Source organism: Corvus hawaiiensis, chromosome 3 (genome assembly GCF_020740725.1).
Source record: "Corvus hawaiiensis isolate bCorHaw1 chromosome 3, bCorHaw1.pri.cur, whole genome shotgun sequence".
Taxonomy (NCBI): domain Eukaryota; kingdom Metazoa; phylum Chordata; class Aves; order Passeriformes; family Corvidae; genus Corvus; species Corvus hawaiiensis.
The window spans coordinates 85,540,120-85,560,970 of record NC_063215.1 but is presented as its reverse complement, the minus strand read 5'-3'; the positions used below and the strand labels follow the sequence as shown (position 1 = coordinate 85,560,970).

The 20,851-nt window shown below is 36.8% G+C and overlaps 1 protein-coding gene across 4 annotated transcripts in view; it reads right to left on the bottom strand.

Annotated features, from left to right (window-relative positions):
- PLD5 (phospholipase D family member 5) overlaps positions 1–20,851 on the bottom strand; it is a 184,557-nt gene that overhangs the window by 62,158 nt on the left and 101,548 nt on the right. For 3 of the 4 annotated variants that reach the window (XM_048298663.1, XM_048298665.1, XM_048298666.1), the window contains 2 exons: positions 10,489–10,657; positions 2,260–2,374 (listed from right to left, as the gene is read on the bottom strand). In XM_048298663.1, the coding sequence (XP_048154620.1) occupies positions 2,260–2,374; positions 10,489–10,657 (284 nt within the window). Of the gene's footprint in view, positions 1–2,259; positions 2,375–10,488; positions 10,658–20,851 lie in introns of those variants that run through there. The other variant, XM_048298667.1, reaches the window with a different exon arrangement.

Genomic DNA, 20,851 nt, shown 5'->3' with positions numbered 1-20,851 from the left:
GAAAAAAAAAATTAGTTGTCTTCATGGATATATGTCCACATGATAATGCACAGCTCCCTTTCAACAATCGGTCCTGACTGATTTCTGAGGGTGCAGGTGACCAGCCCCTCACATGCAAAAAGATTAATAATTTTAGTAGATAGATCTTCCAGGACAGCATAGCAAAGATTATTGGTATTTTTTCTTTTTTTTTTAAGCTAGACTCCCACTGACCTTCTGTTTTACACAAGCAGGACATACCATGAACTGCTCATATAAGGTCTACTCATTTCAACATAAAATTAAGACAACTAAATCTGACTGAATTTAAAACTAATTTATTTCTTCTCAGGAATGCAAAACCAAGTAAAGATTTATCTACCTTTCATGGAGATAAAAACCAAACAACAAACCTAAATGAGTGAAAGAATTGCAACAGAGCTGGCAATCACCTTGCCATAACCAAGACATTCTAATAAAAATATCAGAGTTTGTTGAAATTATCAGACCAAAACATGGAATAAGAAAAAAAAAATCCTAGTGAGAAATTCTAGAAGTTGCAGTATTGATGTTTGAGACAGGCCAACAGTACACAATGATATATATAATTCCAGGGTTCAAAGATGATGAAAACAAAACTCACAAGAATTACTAGCAACTTTCTCCAATCCTTTGTAGCTCAGAGCACAAATATATTGATCAATTCATTTGAATACTGTAAGATTTCCTGTCTCAGAAATCTGAAAAAGGCATAAGGGAAACTGAAGCTAGCAAAATTGTAAAAGCCTCTGCTCTGTTGTTTGGTCTTTTTTCAAAAAGCTCACAGGTTGGATTAATTCCCACATAAACTGAAGGATGTGTTAAACATTTCTCCCCCTTTTATAGCTAAAAATTTCTCCTCATCTTTTTTTGAAAGAGGGTAATTTTTGGTATTGGGTATTTTTAATTGATAGTTAAAATATCTATTGCCAGTACACCGATATAAATGTACAGGCCCACCTCTCCCATTCTCTGACTCACAGGAATTGGGATATTAGAATCACAGGGAAAAGAAACAACTTTTTCAAAGATAATTTCACTGACATTGATGTTAAAATACCTGTTTCTTTTTCAACAGATCAGAAAAAGATACTTCACATATATCTGACGAAGTATTTGGTATATTCTTACTGGTTATCAGAGGATCGATATCTCTTTTGGTTATGTAGCAGAAATAATCAAATCCCTGAAACAGGCAGTGTCATGAAATGATGAGGGTCTATAGTTACTAATTTTTAAATTAAATTTAAGTTTATTAAATTTAAATAACATGTTATTCTTGATTTAAAAGCCAATCTCCCTCAGGGATAAAGACTTCCATCAGTAATATTCTTTTACTTGTGCAGTGAGGAGGTTATAGGGAATTCAAACAAATATAGATTGATTTTTGTTGGAAGAGGGTGCTCTTTATTCATTACCATGAACAGTCATGCTATGTTAAGGTGCTACTACCCATAACAAGTCCTTTGCTTAATTAATTTTTTTGATTTCTCTTTGTAATCCAAATAGGCATCTGTGTCAAAAATGATCACCATCAAAATATATAGGTTCTTTTTGCTCTTTGAAACGGGTATCCTACCCTTAAAATCATGCTTTTATCAGATTATACAGATAACTAACAGGAGAAATGTGTATGAGATTGCTAAAACTCCTAAGAGAGACAAATTTCTTTCAGCAATTCTTTCTCTTCACCAGCTTCCACATAGTTTTATATAAAACAAGTTTATTCATGTAGTGCTAATGCACAATCCCTCTTTGGATAGGGATTTTTGCACCTCAAAGTAACAATTAGGAAAGCAGAGACCAAAGAAATACACATAGCACAGAAAACCTTGTCAGCTCGCTAAGTCTGACCAATGGTCCAGTGCATCAGAATCATCAGTACCATACACATTGTTTTATAAATTTACTTTGCTGTTGCTCAAGAGGAAAAATATCTTGTCCCACAAAGTATTACCCCAGACTCTCAGGTTATGTTGCCTACTATTAAAATGCCTACAAGGAATTTAAACACCTATCTAATCATGTATTGCCTTTTTATTTGCTTGCAAACTGCAAACATCAACTACAGTAACAGTTTCAGATTATTGACATCTACGAACCCGAGAAAGCTAAAGGTTTATAGGGTAATAGTTCAATACCAGTAGTGGGCATTTTATGTATCATCCGAGTCTGCATTTTAAATAACAGGAACATCACGCAGAAGTCAATGGCAGGACAACAGAAAGACCTTGGTCTTACCCTTTGTTTTCAAGTCGTTTAATACCTTTGATTCCATGGGCAGTTTATCGCTCACTAGTTTTATCTCAATATTTCGGGACGCCAGATCAAGCAATTTTTCAAAAAGACGCTGACCCTGGGAAGAACATTAAAGGAAAGGAGAAGCTTTAAGACACAGAATTGATCAAACTGCATATCAACAAATTAAAGAGGCACGTTAAAACAAAAGCATTATAAACAACAGCTGTGTAACTATGTTCCTAGATATGATTAAACCTACCCTAAAGGTTAGCAACTCAAATTCGTTTTCTTGGAGAAATACTGTTCCAAAGGCCAAAAAGGTTGCTTCCTTTTCCCAGATTGTGCAATACTGACAAGGTGACAGGTGTCAGGCAGAAAATGAAGTGTCCAGGGGTTTTATGCTGCATGCGCACTTTTTGACATTAACTTTCTTCTAAATAATCACAGCCTCTTGACTTAGGATTAAAAGTTCAAGGAAAAGAGTTTATTACATTTTTTTTCTGTATTGAGTGATATTTTTGCAAGTGGTTCTAACCAGAGTACAACACATTTCCAAGTAGCTGCATGCTCATCTTTAGATGAGTTACATCATGAAGGAAAACTATGATTTTTAGGTATTTTACATGCATTTACTATTTATACTAAATAAAATTTTACTATTTAAATCCTATTTCTAACACAGAACAAGAAAGGGAATGTCATACTGAGGTGGATACATGTCAAAACAGAAATCAAGACATTTGTTTCACATGAAAAATAAAATTTTAAATTGCCACATTTTTCCATATCCAAGAAACTAACAAGAAGCAAAACTTCTGATTGCATTGTAAATGTTTAAATTTTAGGTTCAGTATTTTAAATTAAATTTAAAAAGTTAAGTTAGTAACATCCAACTAGACCACATAAAGAATAGACTCTCCAGTGTATTACTCCTGTGTTGTTACTACAATTACAGACAAAGTTCATTTCCTTGCTGCTATTCTAACTTGCTACTTCAGACACCACTTTCAATTAGCACTCCAATACACAAAGACTTTGGGCTTATGCACCTGACAAAATGCCTGCCCTACCTACACAGTTCACTTTAGATTCAATGTAATGCTTGTCCCAAGGTAAAGCTAAAACAAAAAAAGCAACAGCTATACATCAACTTTCAAACAAACAGGCAGAAGATAAAGCTCTTCACAGAACCGTTACATAATTCTCTGTAATAACTGTTCCTCTGAGAATCTTAAAAGGATCTTTCAATTCAACAAAAATGACCAAACCAAGAACAGTTTGGGATGATATAATATGATGTAGCATGGACCAACAAAACCTCAGACAAAAGCCCTCCCCACAGATTGAAAACCCATAAGCAGCAGACAGTGGAAAGCCAACCTTTGCCCTGAAATTGACTGCACAGATTGATACTTTGGGCCTGCTGGGCCTTAAGCATTACATAGCCACAGAAAGTAGTGCTCCCCTGTCTACAGTACAGACCTATCTTTTAATAGTCACTTATTTTGAATATATGTGGCAAAATAAGAATACCCATCCTCCTAAAATATAGCTTCCTCAAAATTACCCATCAGCCAGAAGCTGCAATAGAAACAGAACTACTGTTTGGTTGACTTTTGTAATGTATGCCTGCTTGCTCACTCAAATCCATGGTATAGCTCCCTGCTCGTCCCAAGGCTCTCAAGAACTTAGCAGTGAACACAATACTGCCATAATGAAAGCATTGAAGAATAGCTAACAGAACAGGAAAACAAAAACATTCTTTGCATGAAGTTCCAAATGCTTCTCATGCTCAGATTCAGCATTTCTCAAGGTGACTAGGTGGTTCCATATGCAAGAAATGCCATCCATGATTTTAACTCACACACCCAAGAGCCCTGAGTTGCTGTCTAAGTCAAGAAGTGGCTTTCCCTCACATACGTCATCAAGCTAAAAAAAATCCTTAATTCTTATACCAGAGATTGTGCTGGATCTTTTAAAGAAGAAGAGCAAATGTTACAGAGAATGTAAAAACTAATGAGATAAGAGTGGGGAGGAGATGGATGCTGCATATGGAGTTGTGCAGCTGCTCCAGCACAGTTCTGGGGCAGCAGAGGCGCACTGACCAATCTTCCTGGGCGCCCTGCTCCCTCCCAGAGGGTTTCTCCTGCAAGTGCGACAGTCTGGCACTGTTAGGCTCTAACGAAATATGGGAACAGCAATCGCTGCCTTGCTGTCTGCTGAATTCCCAATCCTTGCTTTGCCCTATCCCCCAGCTAACCCAAAGTGTCAGCTCCTGGCATGTCAGAGCTCAGCCAGCCTTTGGATGTGCTTCATATGGGTTCCCCCAATGGAAACACCAGCAGTTTTGGTTTTCATTAGCTACATCTTTGCAAAAGTGAGCGGGGAAAATTAAGGACTAAAAGGTTTGCATTATGCATAATAATTAATATACATATAAATAGAAACAGCTACTCAGAAAGGTTCTCTATGTTGATTCCATTTACTAGGCAGAAAAATAAACACTGGTTTTGTTTAGGTTATCTGTAAAAACTGATTTTGTCTAGAAGTACAGCAGAAAGCTCTAGCATACAAAAATAAACGTGGAAAATGCATTCATAAATTTGATGGAAACTTATTATCATTATCAATACAAATTAATGCGTTAGCTGTTCTGATAAAGAAATGCTTAGAAAGTTAATTTCTAAAACTGATAAAATGAATTGCTTCAGGGGGATGGTTCCTAATTTTATTTCCCTATGGTAGTTATTTTTGGATATTACTGTCACTTCTACCTGCAGGAGACTTACATATGATTTATAAAAGCTTTGATAAACAAGCCTGGACTTTCTGTATTAACTGTAGTTTGGACAAAAAAGAACCTGGCAGCACCTCCTGAGTTTTCCTTGATATTAGTACTCCCTGATGTAACCAACATAAGCATAGCTGTCTCCTACAGGCCATGCTGCTGAACAGCCCATCCTATGGGTTAATAGATCGCTTGGAGTGCAGCCCTGCATTCCAATGAAACCATCTTCTCTGAAAATGCATCTGTTTTCCCATCAGGGACACCACAGACTATTCATTTACAGTTTGTTTTTTTTCAATTATGTTTATAAATGGTAAAACCTCAAATTGATTCAATATTTAAAGTATCTCTAAGTAGTGATGGTTAAAACTAGGAGTGCACTCACCACAAATATCTGTGTTTATACAGGTACACAAAAACCACCACCCGTGACAGAATTGGAAAGAATTCCCTTTGTCTCACCTGTCACTGCATCATCCCTCAGCAGGCATTCATACCCTCACCGAGGCTTCAGCTAGACACACCAAACTATGAAAAATTCACAACTTGCTTTTAAAAGCAAGTAAATAGGGTTACTAGAAATTCTTCCTTCACTGCTGAAGAACCTAGACTTCTTCTCCATTAATATTAATTTGGAACTCCGTTTCTACACTTTCTGACATGTTTACTTGTAATTTTACTGGTTCGTTCTATGAAAAGGAAAAAAGATGGGATGGAAGGTCTGAAATGTTTTGTTACTGCTGTCAGAACATTTGAAATGCTTCTGTTGAATACAAACCCTTATGCTGTCATTCAGACCACACTCCTTTTGTGAGACAATACCAGGCTGCTGCGCGGCTACGTGACAGTGATCAGAAGCATTTCTATATACCCAGCTTGTGAGGACTGACAAATAGGAGCAGCCAAGTGCTATGAAACTGTGGCTACCTTATACCAATATCTGCATTTTAACAAACAATACCATCAGAAATCTGCTTATCCTGATAAAATTTTCTGTTACACTTTTTGCTGGCCTGTTTGAAAAAAACTTACCAAAAGTGACAAATATGAATGTAAAAAGTATTTATCACATGAAAAAATGTACTTTTGCATGGTAGCTTTAAACTATCACGAATCTCAAACATCAGTTCCAACTCTACCTGCCACAGAAAACTGGTGAATGTAAAAAACCAAAAAAAAAGAAAGCTGTCATTACTAAAATGTCCTGAAATTTCCCCCAAAGCAACTTATTGGCAGTCTCCAGACAAGCTGATTGTAGCCTGGCTGATTTCCCTTGCCTGCTCTTGTCTCTATCAGCATAGGTTCCTCATTAGAAATAACATGGGGAAATACAAACATGAAAACGCTGTATTTACTGAAGGACTCTCAAATTGTTTTATTGTATTCTTCAGTAACACAGATTCCTACAGTTCAGAAAATGCTTATCTTTTTAATCCCACAGAAAAAACCTGGTTATTTCACAGACTTTTCTTCTGGTTTTTTTAGATGTAATTCTACTATTTTTTCCCCCAAGTTTTCCTTTAATCAAGCCTCTGGGTATATTTCTAAAACATCACTAAAAACCCTAGCATGCTGGCAGAAACCAATAGAGCAAATAAACCAAGAAATCCTAACTTTTACTGCTGCTATTTAATACAGAACTTCAGAAACTTAAATGCTTTCCTCAATTCTTCTAACCTAACAACTAATGCAAAGGGAGGGAATATGCTTTCATTTTGAAAACTCCTTTCATGGAATTTATTTTCTATGCCTCAGTCAGTACCAGGGAAACACCACCACCTGAAGAGGGGAGATGTTTGTGTAAAGATGAGCTGATAGATGTCTATAGCTCATCCTATCCAATTTCTGCTGGGAGCTGCTAGGTGTGGAGATATCCTTTTCTTTTTTTATTTATTTCCATTTTTTAATAATTTTCAAGGAAGGGAACTTATGCTCTTTCACTAACATTTGCTCTACCAAACAAATCACTTAAGCTTCTTGGGCAATGCATGTGTGAGTGACTCACGACTTCTCATCAGAGATTCATTACAAATCTGGACAGCTGCCTTACATGAGACAAAGTATCAGATGGATGGGGCACCTCCCATCAAGTCATTTGGGAGATGTGCAGTACGTTGGTGAACAAAATCAGAAGAATCTATTTTTTATGTGATACTTGTGAAAATCAGATGCAGATCTACCCTTCAATCATCTTATGTTCATCCAAATATCCATCCAGGGACAGCTGTGTCATACTCATGGCAATACCAATAAGCCATGAGGCATTGATTCTGATTTGTGAAAAACAAACTGAAGTCTGTGAAGGACTTCGTGGAAATCTAAAAGGTCATTCTAAATTAAAGTTTCAAAATATAAGATGAGCCAGAGGAAATGAACTGTGAAAATTGTGAACTGGAATGATCTTGTATTCACCTCTCTCTTTTCAGTGAAAATGAATCAAAAGCCATCCTCAAAAAAATGTTTCCATTTTCCTCTAATATCTCTAAACATCAGACTGGCACAGGAAGAGTCACATACATTCCACAAAAACCTCAATGCTTTTCCACAACAACTATCCTGCTATCTTGAAAACACACATATGACAACACAAAGTCACCACAATATGTGGATTTTTTTCTGAATGATAAAAGCAGTGTAGAGAGAACTCACCATTTTGCAAAGCAAGTATTTGTTTACTTGACTGCTTTATCTGTTGAAGCACAGAAACACTGTCTCATCATGTGTCTGCCTTTAGAGAATCCAATTTAGCAAAACTCATCATCTCAGATGACTGAGTGTGGCTGCTGTGACCTGGACAGCTCAGTTGGCATTGAATGTTTATTCAGATTCTTAACAACAAAATATGGACAAGCAAGAGTCAAGGACACCAGGTAATATACCCCCAAACAAAAATAAAGAAAAATACAGCAGGAAGTTCTGCAATTTTATATATGCAAATGTGTGTATTTATATATACATATATATATATATGTATGTCCAATATATATTTGGACAAGATGGACGATATGTATACATACAGATGACACATATATTTGGCATATACATGTATGTGTGTATACAAAGTTGCAGAATTTCCTGCTGTATTTTTCTTCAATATGTATATTGCCCATATGTGTGTGTACATGTATCTATGGATGCATGTAGGTATGTGACTACACAGACTTACATAGAGAATGTAGTTAAACCTTGCAACTAATTAAGAAAAAGAAATCTAGCCAACTCTGCTTTTCTCCTTCAAAAACCCATGTCTGTTAAGTGCTCTTGTGGAAAACCTTGCTTTCCAATATGCCTTGACTATTCATAAAATGAGAATTGCTAATTATAGAGCAGGATGTGGGTCCATATGGAAAATGGATATGTCCTTAGTTTCTAAAAAACAAGAATCATTCACAGAACAACTAGAACTCATTCACTAAGCACTGTACTACCTGGGAGTTTTACATCTTACCCCCTTACCTTTCATAATGCTCCTGCTATGTTAGGAAAATTTCCCCAAACTCAAACTGTAAAGACTTGAGGGCATTGGACTTATTCTTCAAACAATTATAGTGTATATATATATAAAAATATATATATATATGGATTATAGTTATTGAAGCTCCTCTGAAATTTCACTTTCATTTCACCAAGTGGAGAAAGCAGATGTAATGATTCAAGTTTTCTCCCTTCCCTTTCTCAGACTGAGCTTTGTGTACATTCTCTGGGGCAGCAATTTGCTAAGAAACACTGCCTCTTGGCAATTTTTTAGCAATCAGACTGGCCAATAACAATACAGTGTTTTAGCATGAATAGACAAGCTTGACAGAAAGATCTATCAGCTGTTCAGCCCACACTGCTGTACAAATGAGGAAATGACTGGAATATTAATTGCCTTTAAACACAAGTAATTACTCATTTTTGTAAGACTACTAGCAGGCAGAAGAAGATAACTCAAATAGAATATTATGAAAAATGTTTCATTTTTCTGGCTTTAACTGTGCATTTGAGGACAAAAGACCAAATCCACCTCTTAGATGTCTCTTCTTCTTCTCCCTGCTGAATAGTATCTTACAGTTTTTACTTTGCAATGCGAATGTGGATTTGATGCTTAACTAGTGAAATCCCAATTTCCAGTTCACTATTTTTTGTCCTCTGTTTGGGATTTGTTAGGCTCTGCCAGTTTTGAAGCAAATGACAGGCTGAATTTTTTCAGACAATACTTTTTAAAGATTCATGCACACATCAATTCATGCACATCCTAGAAACATCTAAGGCACCATCTCTTTGAATTCATCGCTTGAATGACAGTACATGTGTTTGAAGTTACTTAGGCAATAAATTTAAATAAAGCTTAGCTGCATAATTACATTGTGAAAAAAGTCAATATTTTGATATTCCATAAATTTATTCACAAACTATATTCCAATATTTATAAGCACTCTGAAATGAAGGGTTTGCATTACATTTTATATTCATCTGCTCACCTTATATTTTCAGTATTTTAAATGGACAGGCAGCAAACTTACTCTGAAGAAAAGTTAATGTATGCTGCTCAACTAGGCTACAGTCTATTTCAAAAGAAGCAGAATATAGTTGGTTAGAATACCAGGATTTGCCTATCATCTACCAAAAGGCATTTTTTACTGCACAGCATCAACAGAACTAGAAAGGAAAGCCAAGAGTTTATGCCATAGTATAATAGAGTTGATTCCTTACAGTTACCTGGCTGTCATTTTAGCCCCATTTCGTGTCAGCTGAGTGGCTCCTTTTGGCAAACAATCTATCTAGTGGAAAAGAGGAGATACTCTCAGCCTATCACTTCTTTGATATCTTAGTTTCTCAAGTGATGCTAAATGGAAACCTTTCCTGACCATATTTCTAAGAGGACTGCTCTCAAGAATAAAGTGTTTGTTGGCACAGCATCACTGTAATGCATGTCTGCCTTATTCACTATGATTTATGATTTTTCATTCTGTTCTTAATTGCAGAAGTCTCAAACACCGCTCTCTCCCAAGAGTAATTTTGAAAAGCTATGAATCATCTGATACTATATTGTTCTTTGTAAGTCTATCCCTCTATTTGGCTGGAAAATTAATCCACAGGCTTGCCCTTTTATTTCATCAGTAACACCAATAGAAAATAATTGCATAGATTCATGAATATTCCCAAATAGGTGGATGTGCAAATATAGATACAATTTGACAGCTTTCTTAAGGTTACACAACGCCTTTCTTCCCTAAGATGGAAGTGCTGTGAGTATGTATTGAACATTATCTAGTCCAAGCACACCACCACTCTCAGAAACTTTTCTATTGGCAGGAAAATCCCCATAAGAAAATGAATTTTTAGACTACCAAACAAATAGTTCTGCTATAGGGAAGGGTTTTAGTTCTGTAAAATTAATAGTTTGACAATAAGAACAGATTGTTAAGGTCCCACTCTTTCATTAGGCTAGAACATACCTGGCATGCTGATGGATGGCTGTGATTGAGGTCCCACTGGGAAGATACTATGTCAACAGACTTTTCAGCCATATTAAGCAAATTCATCCAGCCTTGGAAAAGAGACAAATGGGATGGTGCACTGTCTGAATAGTTGATCCCTTCAGGAATATTTTCCACAAGAGCAACCCTGAGAATAGATAAGGAAAAAATAACCACTTAACAAAAGCACTTTTCTTTATTAGAAGGTTCCAAATTGTAAAGAATGTCATGTTTTGGGCCTGGGGTTCAACATCTGCTCCCAGAGGCTCTCAGCAGTTTGCCACCCTGCAACTCTCTCTGAAGCATGACTGTCATGCTCCACACTTCCCAGAACAATGAAGTGCAGAAATGACCTACTGCTAACGCAGCAAAGCCAATCAAGCTTTTGAAGCTCTGCAAAATTAGCTTACACAGGGAAAATGTTATTTTTTACAACACAGTAAGTGGGAATCAGTGCTTAAGGTGAGGATGGGAAGAATGAAACAATCTCCTCTTGCTTTGCCATTCTCATCTCTGAATATATTTTCTTTTCTCTAAGGAATGTGGCAAGATGTACACTCCCTGGCATTCTCTTAGGTCTGCTTTTACAACTGATATTTTATTACATCGCAGTCCCTACATACAAATTCTCCCTTTCCAACTGCTCTAAGCTACCCAATTTTTCTGCTTTTGTTTACCTGTGTAAGGCTCTAACTGGGATCCAGTGGTTAAAAAAAGAATTATGACCTTTTAGTTTCCTGCTTTTTTTGGAAAGCTCTTTGATCTTACTGTCTAGAGTATTCAAAACATTTTCAAATTAGACTACAGAAATTCATACGGATACAATCACATCCAGGAAGCCAAACGAGCATTGTAGTAAACTGTCAGCTCAAAATATGCTCCTCTGCTTCAGGGAAATTATGTGTTTCATTCAGCACACCACCTCACTGCTAGATTTCCTTAAATTCCAGCAGGTAAAGCCTCTCTCTACACTCAATAGAGGAATTTAAAAATGAAGTTAAGTCAAACAAGTTCTTCAATCCTGTCTTTAGGTAAATTTTCAAATAAATGCTCCCAACATCTGCCACTTTTACTGTGAATGATGCAAACCAGATGTAGGAAAGGTGTAGTAGGAACTTGGAGAATACAAGTACCTCAAGCATTTCCACACTGTTTTTGTACTTATCAATAGTGTTAATTATCAACTCCAGTAATATGAATATAATTTGTAAACTTTAAGTAAATCATTATTACAGAATTCCAGAGTAAAAGAGAATTGTACATATTTTGACTCTTGGAAAAAAACGTTAGTGCAGTATTTTCTAGTTCATCCTAGAGGGTTCACATGGAAACTTTTACAGTATTTCAGAATATCAAGCACGTTTGTGAAGTGAATCCATTAAAAGACTGAAAACTGGTACTTGTAAACAATGTTAGGAAAACCCAGCAAGAACTGTGATAAAATCAACCCATGGTCATTACCACACTCTCAATCTCCCGGCCTGGCAAAAAATCCCACCACCCAAACCAGAACAGGCACAGCTCCTCCTGTATGTTCTCTTAGTCCCCAAAATCTGTCAAACAACATAGGTATCACTAAGCTGCAATTACCAATGACACTCTTCACATCTTACTTTGAACACACTATTCTATTTATTACCATTAAACTTAGCTACGTTGCAGTAATGGAGTTGTAAATCAGCAAATAAACTGTAGAATGTTAAAAACGCAACTAGATTGGTTTTATGCCATAAAGTATATTTCATTCTAAAACATTCTACCTACCTTGTTTACAAACTTTCTGAAATAACTAGTGCTCTAAAAATTGAGTGCCCTTTTAAAAACATTTAGAAATAAACGATTTTACTCTAACACTCAGGGGCTTAGGCTTACTTTTGCCAATAATTCTGTTACAGAATTTCATAAAACTGTGGTTAGATCCCTTGAAAGCCTGGCTTGTTCTTTTTCTATAGTTAGAATTACTAATCATATTGCAGCTCTTAACATGCCCAAGTTTCCAGAACTGTTTTATGGAGAGTTGTAGGATGGCCACCTTCAAAGAGCAAGAAATTGAAGCTGAGAAGATAAAGTGATCTCTACGAGGACATATAACCCCCCTCAGTAATCCAGTTGCAAAGGTGAGAAATGAATGCACCTCTTTCTGGAATCTTCCATGCCCATCTCAATCACCTCTAAACATGGGAAAGAGTCATTCTGAATATGCTTAAGAGACATTCTTAATATCAAATAATTATTCAAAAATAAAATAATGTCAAATGCAGTTCTGATTTAGCTAGAATTTAAAAGTGCACACCACTCTCTTGAACAAGTAGTGACCAAAATTTCCCAACATTAGAATATTGCCTGACATACATGGTGTTTTCTAGTGGAACCCATACAAATGAATTACACAGGAGCCCACAAAACAACTGATAGGATAGAATCTGTCACGGTCACTTCCAGTGGCTTTTAATAGTGTTTCCTATGGGCTATACTGAACTCATGTCTCACTGGAAAGCATTAGCTTAACTTATATTTTTCCTGCCTCTTTCTCTGGCAAGTTGAGAGCTGCCAAAAACCTAACACTGTCACAGAAGGGCTAAAATTATCTGCAGGTCGTTTAGTTCAACCCTCTTTGTCAAAGGAGGGTCAGCGCCAGCAGGTTGATCAGGACACTCTCCAGTCAGGTTTTTGCATATCTCCAATATCTCCAAATCCAAAACTCATCGTGTTTGAGATGAGGGACCTGACCCAAACACATACATGTTTATTTCTGACTTCACATGATTTAGGCCTGCATTAAACTATAATGCAGGAAGAGTTGTGGCTGTGGGTCACTGCAGTTTACATACATTTTGGTACAGATACCATCAAGATATGCACGAAAGTTGGGCTCTTCCTCATTTCTCATGCATTAAAACCATTTTTTTGTTCAAAGAAAGTAGCAAGGAAAACTTACTGGGCAATAAGGAATTCAACTCCTCCTAAAAGGGCCCTTGTCAAGGACAAGGCGCCTCTTGGTAAGGAAGTTTGTCCCAACAACTGGAATGAACTTGCCCTTCACTGGGAGAACAGCTCCCAATTTCTAAATCTGCGGAGCGTTCACCAGGCTATGGCACCAGCACTAAATAACATACATGACTACACAGCTCTTGCCATTGCATAATTTGGGTTTGGTTATCCAGTAGAAGCCAAATGCATTCCAGTTAACAAAACTGTTATTCAGAACAGACACTATCTGGTAATATTTTTCCTACTCTTCTGCTATACCAAACAGCAATTACAGGGAAGTGGTCATAGCACCAAGCCTGTCTGAGACCAAGAGGGTTTGGACAATGCTCTCAGGCACATAATGTGATTCTTGGGATGTCCTGTGCAGGGCCAGGAGCTGGACTCGATGATCCTGATGGGTCCCTTCCAACTCAGCATATTCTATGATTCTACTTTGTGTTCTTTAGGAAAAATAAAAGAAAAAAAAATAAACAAAAAAAAAATTTAAAAAAAGACATTTAATCTAGCTGGGGCACTAGTTAAAATGTTGTTTTCAGAGTGTAGATTTCCCTTTAAAAATGAAATGATTCTGCCAAAAACTTCCAGTGTTAAAACCCAACACCAAGCTCAGCAGTTACATAAAAAGTCAAGCACCAAGTTTTTATACTAAGTGATTTTGCCTTTATAATACTCCCTTTTTGGTTGGCACAATAGCAAAGTTCCAGTGCTTAGTCAAGATGAATTTCATTAAAACTTCTGTGCAAAAATTTGACTTTGCAAGCCCAAATTCCATCAATAAAAGCTAAATTTAGCTTTCATTTTTGTTCCACTATGACCCACAAAGAGGTTCTCCAAATACAGTATTACAAAAACTTCCAGGAGAGAAGGTCATGCACAGACCTTGAGGAAAGTTAGACATAGTGACATAATTTATTCTGCAAAAATGGCAATTTAACAAAGGAAACCACAAAGGTACCATGGTGATTAAAACAGACTTTTCCTATCCTCAAAATCATTAGCAGATAACCTCACACCTGTTGAATGAAGATGTCCTTCCCCTCCCTGAGTTCCTGGTGCTCTCTTTCATCTGATAATGCCAACATAGGCTTGTCTCTTCAGTTTTACAGCTGAATACTCTCAAAACTACCTCACACAGACTGAGAAAGTAATGTTACACAATTTCTGCGAAGTTAGAGAAGAAGAGAGATCCAAGCTCCTCCGAGCTAACAGAAATGTGGCAATAGAATGGTATTTAATGCCTACCACAGAAAATACCATGACCTCAATAATAAAACTCTTCTGAGCTCAGCTACGACTTGCATTTAGCAATCTAAGTGAATTCAGTACTCGGTTAAGGATTCTTCTTCATCTTTGACAGTTCTTTGGTCAGAAAGCAAGAAGGTTTGTTTCTGATCTCACATCAATTTGTGAAAACAGAGGAAACAGAGGTTCCTAATTTAGCACATGGGTTAATCAGAGTAAAGAAGGCTAAGACAGTGAAAATAGGCAGATGATATATATCTGTCTCTTGAAAAAAATTGGGGCTATTGGCAGAAATTTATAGCTCTGTCAGAAAGCTTAGCTCTAACAATTCTACCAGTATGAAAGGAATTTTTTTTTTGATGACTCACACCATATTAAAACCATAAACTCTGGAACATTATTCACTCCAGTTTTTCTCAATCCACAGTCATCCACTAAAGAAAGCCCAGTTCATATGCACTTGAGCATCTCTGTATCATCTGAATTTACTCACCATTAAGGGAAGAAACATGGTAAGAAAACACTGCAATAGTTTGTATGAGACAAGAAAGAAACAAAAGATGAGCAAAGGCTTTGACATAAGGCTGCTCTGTTTCAGACAAGGGAAAGAAAAAAAAAAGAAGATAATTGAGAAAGGTCCACGAGTCCTGCCCCTACAGTAGGGTCCTATTTAAAGATACCCTCTTGTGACCCATTTTTCTTTCTTTCTTAACCCAAAAGCCCTGGAATCACCATTCCCTGGCCTGGAAGGACCACATCTACTCACAGAGTTCCAGTTCTGCCTCTGTTATAACATCAGAGACTTAATGTTCATTTAAAACCTACCATCTTTCTCACACCAGTGCTTTCAATTAAGGCTTCCACCATGTCACCTTCAAACCCCCCACATCCTTCTTCATCACGTCTCTTCTACCACTCTTCCCCCCACTCTTCCCCCCACTGAGATCTAATCATTAGCTGTCATCCTGGCCAAGAGCACCTTCTCTTTAGCTTCTCAACTGAACCACAGCTCCAGCTCTTGATTCTGAAAGGGATTAAGAAATGCCCTTCCAGACAGGGTATAGTTACAACTTCAAAAACATGCAGAACAAACTCTGTTTTCTGGGTTCACAGAGAAAATATCCTAAAAAACGAGAGAAAGTATAGCACAACTATATTTGTATATTCTACTTAAACACAGGGGTAATGACTTGGAAGATCAAGTGCAGTAAGTCTGCTTTGAGATCAGAACCGGAGCATAAAGGTATGCAGGGTATTTGGATAATTACATGGTATATCCAGTAAAAAAAAATCAAACTGTGCATTATATGTAATATTTACTTTGTAATTAATTACATCTAATTCTTCCAGTACGAGTTACAAAATCTGCTATCACACACTTACTCTGTGAATTTCAATTTTAAATAAAATATGTTTGACCCATTAAAGGGAATTTAAGAGAGAACAGCAGAGTTAAAAGTGAAATGCAAAGCAGCTGAGATTGAATTTAAAAAGGACTGTGAGCTCATACACAGTACTCAAAAACACCTAGACTATTAGCACCTGCGAATGTATCACAAGTTCTGTAACAGTCCTCTGACACTCTTAACTGGTGAGGCATCTGTGTGTGTGTGTGTGTTTGTACGTGGGCACGTGCCTGAGTACATGTACACCATGAAAACTCTTTGATGGCATTTACTTGTCTGCTTTTTGAATTTTAATCATGAAGACCTTGATGTTCAGAGACAAAATCTTGGGATGATGAATGCTTGGTTCAAAATTATTCTTCGAATTAGATCTGCAGTGAATGCAGATAAATTCAGGTTTATAATATTAAATATATTTTTATTGCAGACATGCAAGGTACAGAGCTTTATTTGAACATTTCCAAGTATGTGGTAGAGCAGACTAGAGTGATGTTCAAAATGAAAGGCTGTGCTGCCTTAAGCCAAAGAGGACACACTGGTCGTGGGCTTCTGGTCTTTATCACAAGAGTCAGTCAGTGACTCCTCACTCACACTGCTCACGTGGGCCAGCGTGGCACCAGGGCACCCTGACATAAGAAAGGGTCCCAGCACTTTACACTACAAATGCAAAAGACACAGATGCTTTGCTCAGTAACATGTAGCAAGAGCCGCTCAAGCTGTCCTGCACCTACTGCAAACATTTTGACAGATCTCCTGAACAGTGGCCAAAATTCTGTGAATACCATCTGTGACTGGACTCAGAAGGCACAGGCCTCTTCAGCCAAGTGAGTGGCTTGATCCTTTTAAACATGCAGCTGCAGAAAGTGGCTGTGGCACAAGAATGGGAATAAAAAGCCCTGCCAACCTCAAGTATTTACTGAACTCCAGCCTTAAGCACACCAGCTAATTCCTATAATTAGAACTTACAGCTTTCCCCTTCTACGGCCACCTCTTCTTTGCACATAGTTTCTTTTCACTTTTTCTTACTGATCCACAAAAGCAAGTGAAGTATGATAACTATATTTCAAAACATATTTTAACTCCTCACCACTTAGGCCTTGTTATATTTTCTGTAATCAACTTGAAGATCACTTCGTTATTGCTGTGCCAACATAATTGGTTTTGTGCCCACTCAACACGATGTCTAGAAGACAAATACAGCATGCGGACATGCACAGCACATCCATTAATCTTGGGAGATTTTATGTCCCACATTCTTGTTTGGTACCATATAGAAAATAAGATTTTCAGACAGCACTTCTGTCAGTGAAACACTATTGGTTTTTACCAGTTAAAGATTAGACTCAATTCTCTAGGTCTACAGAATAAATAACTCGAAGCACTCCAGGAATACCTCTTCTCTTCAGATTGTCCCACGGATTCTTATGTACAAAAAAGATGATACCCTCCCTCTCATACCATCATCTTCAGAAAGAATGTACCAATAATAAAGTCCTACTGTGATGAATAACACAATATCTGTGTTTTAACACACCATAAACACATAAGTTTCAACAGAATTCACCAGTCATCCAAGGTTTAAACCTGTGAATGATTTCTAATTAAACACATTTTAGGTGATAAAATGAAGTTTTCACAGTTGCCTTTCAGATGCAGCTTTCAGTTCCCAAAGGAAAAACTGCATCCAAAAGAGGGAAAGAATTGACCAGATGTTTCACAAAGTCACTTCACCCTACGGGGGATGGTATTTCCCTGGTGTCAAAGCAAATCTGAACCTTAGTCAGAAATTCAATCTAGCCTGCTGAGATCATTTTAATACTGGAACCAAGATAGCAGTCATATAAAGTATCAAATGAAAAAGGAGCACAAGAAAGAATAAATAGCAAACATTAAAGATCTTCATTTATTTTACTGACATGACTGATACTTGCTTCAGTTCAAAAAAACATAAATAAAATGCAATGAGCACAGAGCTTTAAGTAGCCTTATTGATTTTCTTAGGACTTTTCATATGCTTTGTGCAGACTTGGGATTTCTTGTGAATTATACAGAACAGTCCACTCAATACTGATCTTTTCCCTACACTTTTACATATCCAAGTGCATACCAAAATAATTCTTACCAACTGCCCCTTGCTCCCTAAATGTTGAAATAAGGATGTTGATAGCATCATTAGGCCTCAATAAAAAAACCCTCATAGACAAAGAAAAAAAACCTAGAATCTCATTGAAGGGGACAGAAAAAATATGTATAAAACCCCTTTCGGAATAAAATACTGTGTGGTTTTGCTTCAGGTTTCTAGCTCTGTTATATTATGCCTGAACTATAGCATTAGTGCACCTGTTTGGAAATACCTAAACAGATTAGGTGTTTTTAAATTATTTCAAAAGCAAATTAATTTGTCTGGTTGTTAAAGTCTACATATACAAGCAAAATGAATCTGAGAACTAGTAATCACAAACAACTATCATCAGCTGAGACTCTGAAATTTCTAATTGCTAGAATTATCATCATAAGAATGCAGATGACCAAAGAAATCTTTAATTTACTGAATTGACATTTAATTTACTGAGAAGACAGGATGTGGAGTTTAGTCTTCTAGACTTTGGTCTGGTGTTGCTCAGCAATTCAGCAAAAGAAGATTTTTCACAGGTCCTGAACATACAAATCTCAGAACAATTTATCCTCTTTTTCATACCTTCTATAATGATTTACATACATACAGATCAAACAGATAAAGACCTACTATGCCAGAACATAGAAAAACTTTATGGAATAATTACAAATATTGCATTGTTTATGACTGGAATAGAATTTTTTTGACACCAGCTGAGGAAAATTAAATTATGAAGCTGAGCAGCCAAGCCATCAAACCAGAAACAAGCATACCTACATTTAATAAGGGAAAGTGTAAAAATATTATAAAGCTAAAATCTATATAATAGAGGTCTTGTGTTGCTCTTAATTTCAATTCTCTATATAAATTCAGGCCATGAAATATAAAAGAACTCAATACCTGAGATTAACAATAGATTAACTAGAGACTTCATTAAGGCTGGTTTGACCAGAAAATCACTATGTTATTCCAATGCTATGCTTTATGGTCCCAGCTTTCCCATCTTCATCTATGAGAATTAGTGCCTTATTCCACAAGGAAAGAATTACTTGCTATAGTGACAACTAGTGCTGCAATAGTGACAACTACATCTGAATTTCCAAGACACAGAATGGAGTTTCATTTTAGGAAACATTCAGGTGTCGTATCTAATCATTTAACTTCAGGTGAAATCTTGCAAGAACTGATGAGCACTTGATCACTGCTGTCTAAATCCAGCCTGTGCTGGCAGTTCTTGAAGCCCCACTGTGCTGTGTAATCAGTAATCAGAACTGATACCTACCACAACTTTCATACTATACCCAAAAGTTCAGCACTAATATAGATTTACTAAACATCATAATGCAGAAATGGATTGCTTGATAAGGCCACAAGAAGTGTCAAAAAGATATTATTTGAACCAAATTGGCACAGCTATCATCTCACTTTCACCATGTTCTGATGGAAGTTGACCTTTCAAAATTCATAATCAATAGAAAAGGCATTATAAACCGCATTTTTAGATTCTTGCAATTCTTTGGTAGCTGTCAGAGCTTTGATTTGCACCCTTTTTAAATGCAATAATGCCTATATTTTCATCAGAAACAAATTTATTAAAGTTCAAGTAAATCTTATTTCACAATCCCTTGTTTGAATTACTCTAAGTTTTTTCTCAAATGAAACACCAAGGCACTTTTATGTCAAAGAAAGCAACAGCATCTCTAGACACCAATCATCATTCATTTCAGAGCACGCCGCAGCTGAATTTCACATAGAAGAAGGCACAATACAGAGGTCAAACGTTGCAGTGTTCTGCTCATGGCTCTCTTTATGCACAACAGATATAAGCCTCAGGGATATGTGTGAAATCTATTTAATGGACACAGACTAAGAACAGAAACTGCCATCTGTTCCTCATATATATTTGGGCTTTCTGTAAGACACTTCCATTAGGCTATTGTTAGGCTATGACGAATCATGACAAGAAGCTCTAAAATTTGTCTGTGATACGCCCCTGTCCTTGTCATGTCTAAAACGTGCTATAAAACTCTTCAGCACCTCATCACGTGCCAGAATAACTTCCTTTTAGACTGTATTTTCACAATAGTGTTTAAAAACAACAGAGGGAAAACAGCTTGCATTTTGATCTTATTAAAAAAATACATCGCCAAAGACGGATGTCATATCAACGTTTGCATGTGACTGAAATTGATTTGGGGTCACAACAGCACTTCAAGAGCTCCTATCTGCTCTGTCAAACTTCAGGTGGCTTAACCAGCTTCCCTATGACTACTACAACTTCATTCTTTAGTTCCCTTATTTCTCATCAATTCCCTCTTTATTTTCCCCAGATGTTTATTCATTCCAGCTCCTTGTGGAGAACTTTGTGACAGGGAACAAAGACAATTTCTCTCAAGGTTATCCTTCATTATGATGATGTTTTATACAATGAAATTTGAACTTTGTTGATAAGTGCTCAAAATGCATAATTTTGAATGAACTGTTCATTATTGGGAGATTTTCTTGGTTTCCTGTTCTTGAGAAAAGAAATTATGGGAGGAAGCCAAAGTGGAGTCAGCAGTCCTTTTGTGGGGATCATTGGGCTTTC